General features: G+C 56.0%; 1 protein-coding gene across 1 annotated transcript; it reads right to left on the bottom strand.

Moving 5' to 3' along the window:
- Positions 1-567: 567 nt before the first annotated feature.
- Positions 568-9809, bottom strand: Cacnb3 (calcium voltage-gated channel auxiliary subunit beta 3). Its single transcript, XM_036208478.1, has 13 exons — positions 9381-9809; positions 5224-5346; positions 4916-5038; positions 4437-4552; positions 4156-4220; positions 3917-3936; positions 3644-3724; positions 3451-3509; positions 3201-3310; positions 2833-2984; positions 2531-2626; positions 2275-2424; positions 568-1831 (listed from the first exon to the last, which is right to left on the bottom strand). The coding sequence occupies exons 1-13, from the start codon at positions 9423-9425 to the stop codon at positions 1517-1519; spliced, it is 1455 nt and encodes a 484-aa protein (XP_036064371.1). The 5' UTR covers positions 9426-9809; the 3' UTR covers positions 568-1516.
- Positions 9810-9904: the final 95 nt, after the last annotated feature.

Genomic DNA, 9904 nt, shown 5'->3' with positions numbered 1-9904 from the left:
GGCAGATGGGAAAGCATGGCAGCAGGTTTGGCGTCTTCCCTCCTGTTTTCTGTGTGACTCGGGGGCTTTGTCCAGGCTCCCTTCCAGCTTTGCACAGGATGAGAAAGGAAGCAGCTGGAGCCACACTTCAGCCACCATGTACCTGACCTGGCTTCCCTTGCTCATGGGAAGTCGGCACTGGAAGTCTCGAGGGCTGGGTTCAGCTGAGTTAGGTCTGAAGAGGACCATAGATCTTGTCCTCCATTTCAGGCACACGCTCTCTTTGCCCTTCAAAGGTAGGCAAGCATGTGAATTCAAGTTGCAGCTACTGGTGGAGCCCGCTGGCCCGAGGCAGGCGCGGTAGGAAGCCTTGACTATGTTGCTTCTCACAGCAAGTCCCTCTGTACTGCCAGCTCCCTCTCCAGACATGGGGCCTGGGGTGCAGTGTGCCCACAAATACAGTGCCTCTTGGCAGGGCCTACTTCCCCTCCCGCTCAGGAATCCTTGGAGAGGAAGGGCCAGACTGCTTCACCTCTGCAGACTTGGCCACACAGCAATACAGAGCACATGAGCCACAGACACCTGAGGGACTGTGCATGGTGTTTTATTGGAGATGACAATGAGGTGGGGCAGGTTCTCAATGGAGCATGCTCTGTAGGTCACACGCTAGAGCCATAAGGCAAGGGTAGCCAGGTGGCCAGCCTCTGGGGCCTGTCCCCTGGGTCCTAATGTCCTCATCTAACCCTAACTTAACAAGCGCAGCTGAGTCAGGGAGCCCTGGTCTTGCAGGAGGCATGGAGGGGGCAGAAATGACAGATGCAGGCGAAAAGACAGAGAGGCAAGGGGGCCGGAAGCTGCTCCTCCTCCCCCGCAGTCCAGGCTGGCTCCTGCTTCACCACGCTCCAGTTCCCTAGTCCTGCCAGATGCTAAGCTTCCTGGTTTGGAGAGCAGGGCCTTTTCCTACCAGAGCTTCCGCTGTGAGGTGTCTGTCCAGCCTCACCTGCACCGCGCCCGTCTTAGGTGTAAATGCCCACCCCAGCTGACGGTAGAGAAGTGCCACCATGTTGAGCTCTGATGGTTTCATTTCTGATGTGTGGCAGTGAGGTGACTGGAGGCCCTTGGACCCCAAAGCACAACGGAGTGCTTTGTTAGAACTTACGCTGTACTGCCCACGCTCCTACCCTTGTTATTAGAGGGGCATCCAGTCTGGTTGGAAGTCCCCTGCTAAGTGATCCTGGCCTGAGGTCACTGCCCACTAGGGCAGCTTCTTGTGCAGGTGAGGAAGGTGCCAAGGATGCAGAACACAGCTAGTACCTGGGATGAGAACCTACGGGGTGGGTCACTGTGCCCAGGAGGTGAGGGGGCCCCTTGCTTCTCCCAGAACCTTGGGACCACAGTCAGCCCTGGACCAGGGGCTGGGCAGGGGGTTGTGAGAGCTGAACCTAGAGGGCAGCCTGATGCCAGTCTAACTCCAACCTGCCTGAGGTGGGCACCCCAGCCGCTGTGCCTGTGCCTGCCAGGGTAGGGCAGGAGGTGGTCAGTAGCTGTCCTTAGGCCAAGGCCGGTCACGCTGCCAGTTCCGGTCATTGTGGTCATGCTCCGAGTCCTGGGCTAGGAGCCGGTCTTGGGGGTCATGCCCATTAGCACTGGGCAGCCCCGAGGTGTGTTGGCGGTGAGGCTGATACAGGTCCTGGTAGGCATCTGCATAGTCCTCCTCCAGATGGCGGGAGCTGCGCTGTGAAGAGCCGGTCCAGGCCTGGCGGGAGCTCTCGCTGGCCTCATCTGAGGGCATCAAGCTGTCCCGCTCCAGGGGTGAATGCTCCTCACCTCGCTCCCCCAGCAGCTGCTGATTCTGGGGACCACACAAGAGTAAGGTGAGGCAGAACCTGGCCTTTGCTCCTCCTAAGAGGGAGGTGGGACTCTTCCCCTCTATTCTCAATTCCCAGGTTTGGTTTTCAATAGTGTGAGGAAGAAGTAAGCTGGGGCATTCTTCTGGGCCAGGTATAGAACGCTGGAGTTTGGGCTCCTGCATATTCAGGCTCTCCCTTAAGAGGTGACCGGGAGAAAGGTGTGGAGAGAACGTTTCCTTTGACCCATCTCTGATTACTCATCTCATTCACTGTGCTCTTCAGTCAGGAAGTTCCTTGACCTCTATGCCCTAGGTCTGTAGAGCAAGCGGAGCTGGCAGCTCAACCACCCCTGGCTTCACGTGCAGGCCAAGGCCAATCCTTGCAGGGCAGGAGCTTTGCTTTGACTGTGTAAGCCTGCACATTTGTGCCCACTGGAAATGGTTACCTGAAGTCCAGGGATGGCATTAGGAGGACCCAGAAGGCCAGGGCCAGGTGCTGGGTGGTGGGTGGCTCGCCAGTAAACCTCTAGGTATTCAGCCAGGTGCTCACAGGCGTCCTCCAGCTGGTTCTCATCCAGAATCACATCAAACGACTCCTGGACAGAAAGGACACAGGGAGATTGGCTTCTCACAGCAACCTCCCAGGTCTCCATCTCCTGCACCCTGGGACAGCGTGTGGCTGCAGCGGACCCAGGCACTCACTGGTGGGCACTGAACCAGCTTATCATAGGCCATCATCTGTACAGTCAGGTGTTTCATCTGTGACTTCCCCCGGGAGCGGATGAGTCGCTGGAGTACCTGAAGTAGAAAGGCAGAGAGAGACAGGCCTAGAGTCTCTTGGGGCTCTAGTCAGAGCTGGGCCTGGAAGGAACTAGGCACGTTCCCAATTTGTGATATGGCATTAGTAAGTACCAGGTGAGGGTGACTCAGTGTGGCGTTAAGGGACGGCAGGAAAAGGTCACTATATTCTAGGGGACATCTCCAGTCACCCCAGTTTCACTTACCTTCGGTGAGGACACTTTGACAAAGACGATGATGGGAGCCAAGGAGGTCTTGGCTAGCTGGGCTGGGTGGTTGATGGTATCAGCATCCAACACCACTAGCTGCAGGGATTTGGCCAGCTCGAATATGCGCTCAATCTCACTCTGCACTTCAGCTAAGGAAGGGGAGCAGCTCACCAGGGGCTCTGCCCACTGCTGAGCCCAGGGCTTTGAGGGCTGCTACGTGATGGAGAGGAAGGACCCGAGAGCCTGGGCAGGCAGTGGACTGGGCAAATGAGGGCAGTCCTGGGGCCGGTGGTGGGGCATGGGCAGAAAGAGAAAGTTCTGACTACATCAACCAGGCCAGAAAGCAGGAGCCAAGGAGTCCTCACCAATGCTGGAGCGGGCAGAGGAGCGCTCAATGATGGTCCTCTTGCCAGGGTTGTTGAGCACAGACCGCTTCGCCAGTGAGAGGTCAGCTGTGACTCTCGTGATGGAGATCCTGGTATGGAGGGTCACAGCTGCCTTCAAACTCAAGGCCTTCTTTACCCAATCCTCCTTGAGAGGAGACTAACTCTCTGGGCATGAGGAGGAATGATTTTCTTCCTGATTCTCATTCCATCCCAGGCCAGGGCAGCTTACCTGCCATCAAACCTGTGTTTTAGGAAGTCGAAGAGAGCCTTCTGCATCATGTCTGTGACCTGGAGGAGAGGGCATGGCACTGACAGGGGGCTCCAGGACGGGCAGTGTCCCTAAGAAGAGTTCACACCCTCCACACAGGCATTTCCCACTGTCCTTGAAGCCTTCCCGAGACTCAGGTTGGGCATTTCCTCACCTCATAACCTTTCAGAGAGGGTCCCACCAGCACCACAGGCCGCATGGAGGGCACCACATCGTATGGGGGAACATGTTCCGCCTGCAGAATGGCGGGGGGGGGGGGGGGTCAAGACAAAATCTTGGTGTTGGTGCTCACTTCATGCCTGATTGCTCTGGGGGCAGAGTCAAGAGTTCTAGGTCCCCTCCCCTCTGTTCTGCAGTGTCTGACCAGAAGGGTCCCCAGAACCAAAGTCCACCCCTCGCCCGCCGCCCAGGTCGCTTTCTGACTCACCTGCTTTTGCTTCTGCTTGGCTTTTTGGAAAAGGAAATAAAAGATTAAAGTTGCTGAAGGGAAAAGGCCGTGGGGGCGTGGCAGTTCCTTCCCCAGGGGAGATGATGGGCTCTCCCTGCTTTTCCGATCCCTCCACCGGCCCCTTCCCATAAAGTTCACTGAGGAGGACCCCTTCCACTGTGCCCTGTTTGCCCATCTACCCAAGGTGGGTAAGCTGAGGGGGTGGGGGTAAGGGGTACCTAGAGATGGAGGAGGAGAGCGTCTGTTGCCAATGTCACTCAGGCTGGAAGGGTTCCCCGATCTCCTGACAGAACGAGGGGGTGGTAAGCCATGAATGTGTCTGTCGGCTCCATACATTATTTAATGTTTTACAAATTAGTAACTACCTTTAGGACGGCTGAGCATGTATGTTGTGTGTGTGTGTACACTTGCATGGTGTGCGTGTGGAGCTGTGTTCTGTGGGTCAGGTGTCTGTGTCTGGAGTCTGTGTGTGTGTAAGGAGTCACAGCGCGGTTCTCACCTGGCCTTCTGTTCCTGTTTGAGCCGGATGCTCTCCAGGCGCTGGGGGCTGGGGATGAAGGCGATGTCTCCACCCTCTTTCACTAGCCTCCCGATCCACCAGTCATTGCTGTACTTCTGGGAGTGGGCAACAGCGGGGAGGAGGTGTGAGAGGCGCTTGCCCAGGCCCCTTCTGAGCCAGGGAAGACTCTGGGAAGCTGGTGTTGTAAGGAAGGCAGAGGAGGGACCAAGGAGAGTATGATGGCATCACAGAACAGTGCAGGCAGGTTCAAGCCACAAGTCATGTGGCATCATGGATGGTTAACTTCCCACTTAACCGAAGTGAGGACCAAGGCAGGTCTGAGAAGTACCCAGGCATACAGAAGTACACAGAGGCAAGTGGAGGAATTGGGGACTCACTTTAGTTCTAGAACTAAAGAGGCCCTGGGACAGCAACAGGAGCATTAAGTGCTAGAGTAGGCTTCCGGGGAGGTTGATTACCTCTTTAATGTGCAGAAAATCTTTGGCCTCAAAGTTGACTCCAGAGCCCTGGACGGGACACTCCTCATCCAACACACCACAGTAGCTGACATTGGTCCTCACAGCAAATGCCACGGGTTTGTGCTGGGAAATTTGATCATCAGGGCAGTGAGAGACACATCCCGTGGGGGAAAGCAGAGGCCCCAGATGAGAAGCCTCCTGCCTGCCACACACACTTTTCCACAGGTAAGCACCCCCTGACATGACCCTGGGGACCCAAGATCCTGCACAGGTTTGCACCCAGCCGGGCCCCCTGCCAGCTGGCATACCTTGGCTCTTTCCAGCTGCTGCTGCGCCTGACTCTCCACTTCTCGCCTGGCACTCTCCCGGTCCTCCTCCAGGGAGACGTCTGAGTCCAGAGAGGGACGGCTGGTATAGGAGTCGGCTGAACCCTGGGAAGGGAGAGTCTGTGTAAAGGGACTGTATCGGCCTCTCCTAACTTTGATGCCTCTTCTCCACCTTCTAGGGGATGATCTGACCCTCTAAGCTGCTTCTTGTGTGCCTCCCAGGGTCTCTGAGGCTGGCCCAGCCCACAGTGCAAAGATGGGGCCCCCTCTGCCCCACACCTATCAATACCTTAACTCTGAATAATCTTTTTTTTCCTCTCCTTTCCCTTTTACCATGTCCTCTGGAGCAGAGGGAAGGGAAAAATACTACAGATGATGTCTCTGACATGGTGTGGAATCCAGGAAACCAGGTCCTCTTATCCATGCTAGCCTGAAGCAGCCTGGACATTATCCCTTTAAGACAATTGGCAAGAGTACAGGTAGCCAAGAGATGCGGGTCAGAGCCAGGCATGGTGCTGTGCTGCACACCTATAACTCCAGCACTTGGGAGGTAGAGGAGCAGGAATTCAAGTTCAGTTGCAGCTAGAGAGGCAGTTAAAAGCCATCCTGGGCTACTGGAGACCCTCCCTCAAAAAAAAAAAAAAAAAAGCCAGATGGGGGAGGGGGAGGGAACTCATCTCTAAAGTTGTCCTCTGATCTCTCTCTCTCCTCTCTCTCTCTCTCTCTCTCTCTCTCTCTCTCTCTCTCACTCACACACACACACACACACACACACAGTAAATTAAAACACACACACACAGTAAATGAAAATGCACACATGTGCATGTATGCACACAGTAGTGTGTGAGCTTATACACACATACACAGTAAATTAAAACATAGACGTGGGCAAGCGCGCACACACACTCACGCACACAGTACCATGTGTGAGCTTACACACACACAGTAAATTAAAGAAACATACACAGTAAATTAAAATTCACGCACACATATGAGAACACACACATACACACACACACACACACACACACACACACCCTGGTAGGCCCTGTCACAATGTGACCATCTGACCACTAAGACTCTATCCAAGTTTTCTGTTGTTCGTATTTGAGTCAGGGTCCACTGCACACACTGGCTAGCCTAGAATTTTCCATATAGACCAAACAGATGTTTGCCTGCCTCTACCTCCCAGATGCTGGTGTGCCTCCACAGCAGACTTCTAACAAGGTTTTGGAATCTGTTAAATGGATGCGTATTTGCCTTGCGGTGTGAAGATTGGGCCGGAAATTGCAGACTCCTGGAAGTCTCCTTTGCTCTCCCCACCCACTACTTTCTTTCCTCTCACACCTGCTAGGACTGGCCAGGTGTTAAGGAGCAAGAAGCCGGGGGATGAGAGCGCAACACAAAGCCATCTCCTGGGTACAGGTGAGGCCATCACACACCCACCACCCGGCCTGTACCTCCCTAGCCTTCCCCTGGGCCCAAGGGACATCAGGCCCTGGAGGGAGGCTACCCTGGTGCCAGGCAACCCAGCCGATCCAGGACCTTGGGGGAATGGGGTGCCTTTGGTGATGTGAACAAGGACAGTCCTTGAGTCCATAACAGGGTCTGGGGTAAGGAGTGTACATGTGAAGGGTTTCGGAGTTCACCTTCAAGGCCGTAAGGAAGATGCCAAACAAATAAGGGAACTTCAACTCTGAGGCAAGCAGCTGAAAGTTAAGGTAACTAACTGGCTTAGGGAAAAGGGAATCTTTTCCGACTCTTTTCCTTACATGCAGCTGCCTGGAGGGATTCTTTCCTCAAGTCTGAGAAGCCAGCGGCACAGGGAAGGTAAAAGGATGTGTGTAAAGAAAGCGGTTTCCGAATGTTCAGGTTGAAGAACAGACCCTGGAACTCTGACCACCTAACTAGGCAGCAGAAGCCAGATTCTCTTTGGAGAAGACAAAGACACACTATCGACCATGCCTCTGCCCCAACACTGCCTGTGCAGAGGGCTGGTCACTTGGTGTCAGTCCTGGAATCTGGGCTGCAGACTATGTCTGTGATAAACCCAAGGCTCAAGGCAGCACCAGAGTGGTACCGCCTTTTGTTCTGTACAAGTAGAGACTGTCTGCAGCTCCCCATCTCTCCAGCCAAGGCAGAACAAGGCTGAGTCCCTGGGGGGGAAAAAAGCCTTGACAGGATGGAAGTGCTTAGCCCCAGAGTGTGGCTGGCTAAGGGAGATAGAGGCCAGCAGGTGAGAAAGGCTGGAGGCGAGGCAGGATGACCACCCACTGTGTACGTATCAGATACTTCCTAGGTACCCAGCAGGTGTTGGGAGAAGAGCGCCTTTGACCTCTACTGAGGCTAGCTCTCAGCCTAATTTAGTCCTCACTGCCTACATCAGGGGTACCTAGGCTAAAAGACCTCTTAACCCTGGCTAGGTGAGGACAGGCCTCTCCCTAAATTGTTTAATGAGTTGTGTTCTGAATGGTAACGCCACTTTCCATAATCCCCGTGTCCTCAGGTATTGCCTGTGCTGCTCTGGAACAGGAAGGTAGGAACACCCTGCTGGAGAGCCCATTAGGGTCTTATTTCCCCACCCCATTATACCCAAACAGCCAGTCTCAGTACTCCAGAGTTGGCGCAGTGCCCTGGTGGTTGCCCCCCTTGCCTGGCGAGTGTGTGGGCAGGCTGCAGCTCCTCTCTTGCCTGGCACGGGGGAAGAAGAGGAGGGAGATGAGCCCAGTGGATTTATTTAGAGCCTGCTCTCCCTCCTACTGCTTCAGAGGGGGCCTCAGGGAGAGCAAGGAGCTAGAAGGAGGAAGCCAAGTGGGGGGGGGGGGAGCGATCCAAGAAACAGAGAGGGTCAGGAGGGAGCGATAGGTCAGCAGGCCACCCTCAAGCATCATCCATATGTGCCAGTGTCTTCGGCCTGACTTCTCACCAGGGATGAGAAGGGAGCACCCAAGGCCCTGCGGCCCCACAGAGAGGTCTGTTCTCCAGCTCCTCTTGGCACCCTGGGCTACGCCAGCTGTCCCTTCAACTGTCAGAAAGAGGTGCCCATCAGAGCCTTGAAAATCATCTATCCACTCTCACTGCAACATAATTAGCCCCAGAGCCCCATGGAAAATTGGGCCCGGAAGGAGCCCGGTCCCAGAATCGACTGACACATGCCTGTTCTGAGCCTCACAAGACAGGAGACTTGACCTAACCCTATCAAGAGATGTTTTCAAGCCATGTAGTGGTCCTTTCCCAAGAAGGCCTTGGTGTGGAATGTTTGAGAAAGTCCAGCAACTCCAAGGGGCTCTGAAACTGCTCCTCACTCTTGTCCCATCTTTCCAGGCATTCTTTCTGCTTACTGAGCTCCGGGAATCACTGCCTAATGAGCTGATTTGTCTCAGTGGGTCAGGAGATAAAAGCAAAGAGGAGAATTAAATATTTATTGGTTGCCTGGTTCTCTGAGAAAAGATCTTCCTTTTCATGCCCTGGCCTCACCTCCAGGTCCTCCATGCTGAGCAGGAGCTCAGAGGAATCCTCAGCAGGGGGCTGGGGAGGTGGACGGAACTCAGTCTGGGGGCCCACCCATGTGATGGGTGGCCTTTGGAAGAAGCTGGGCTATAGTGAGGGTGAGGGGTCAAAGCTACGCACAGGGGTGGTGGGCAGAGGAAAGTCAAGTCCTAGAATTCCTATCCGCAGAGACTGGTACCCGACTCTCAAAATACTCTTCCAGCTCCCCAATCTGTCATTTACTTGAGGCACAGGTCCGAGCGACTCCCCTAAAGATCAGCTCCTCCTGTTCTGTTCAGACCCTATAAACCCAGAATTTGGAACTCCAGACATTCGGTGTTCCCTCTAAAACCTCGGTGCCAGGGCCTTCGGTCTTTCCTCTCTCTGCCCCTTATGTCCTGAGCTTTGGGGCCACCTGCTCGAGCCTTCTCCCTACAGTGTCCCTCTGTGCACACACCCGAGTACCTGGGAGACCTGGCCTTGAAAGCCCATATCCCCACTTTCCTAGGGAGCCTCCCCCCTCCCCGACTCCCCATTTCGCGCCCTGCTCCGCTGTCAAGGCGTTTTTCAAAGTCCTGAACTGGGGGAAGGGTAGAAGAGAGAGGTGTCATCCCAACTCCCCCACCCCCACCCTCCCCGTGGGCACTCACCGCCTCCGAGTCCTCAAACCCGGGCACGTAGGAGTCGTCATACATGGGGGAGTCCGGGGTGGGCGGGGGGGAGAGCGAGCGGCGCCGGGGGCGAGGACGGCGGGCCGCGCCCGAGATGCCACCGAGCCGCGCAGCCCTGCGGGCGGCGGCGGAGAGCGCGAGCGCGAAGGAGGGAGCGAGCCGCGAAGACCAGCTGCTCGCAGCTCAGATCACCGCTCCCCTCCCCACCCCCCAGCCCAGTCGGTCCCACCCCGAGCGCGCCAGCGCGGCTGAGGAATCTGCCGCCGGCTCCCCCAACAATAGTGCCCGCCCACCCGACCCCCCTCCCGGGAAGGCGCGGGCGGCCGGGCCGCCGGGGCCGCCGAACCGGGCGCACGCGAGCCGGGAAGGTGGGTCCCGGGCACCTCTGGGGCCGGGGCGACTGGGAAGAAGGGCGGAGAGGCTTGCAGGCGGGGCGGATCCCGGCGGAGAGGAGGCGGGGCGAGGAGAGATGCGGAGACAGGGACTCTGGCTTCTCTCTTCCC

The sequence above is a fragment of the Onychomys torridus genome, chromosome 16 (assembly GCF_903995425.1).
Source record: "Onychomys torridus chromosome 16, mOncTor1.1, whole genome shotgun sequence".
Lineage (NCBI taxonomy): Eukaryota > Metazoa > Chordata > Mammalia > Rodentia > Cricetidae > Onychomys > Onychomys torridus.
Note: the sequence above shows the minus strand (reverse complement) of the source record. Positions and strands in the feature narration are given on the sequence as shown.

What these genes read in the sequence shown, in the direction of transcription:
- Cacnb3 (XM_036208478.1), bottom strand. Translation starts at nt 9,425, where the DNA reads ATGTATGACGACTCCTACGTGCCCGGGTTTGAGGACTCGGAGGCG. An exon ending in GGTTTGAGGACTCGGAGGCG is followed by an intron (nt 5,347 to 9,380) that starts GTGAGTGCCCAC and finishes CTCCCTTCCCAG; the next exon opens with GGTTCAGCCGACTCCTATAC. An exon ending in TCAAAGTGTCCTCACCGAAG is followed by an intron (nt 2,627 to 2,832) that starts GTAAGTGAAACT and finishes TTTCTACTTCAG; the next exon opens with GTACTCCAGCGACTCATCCG.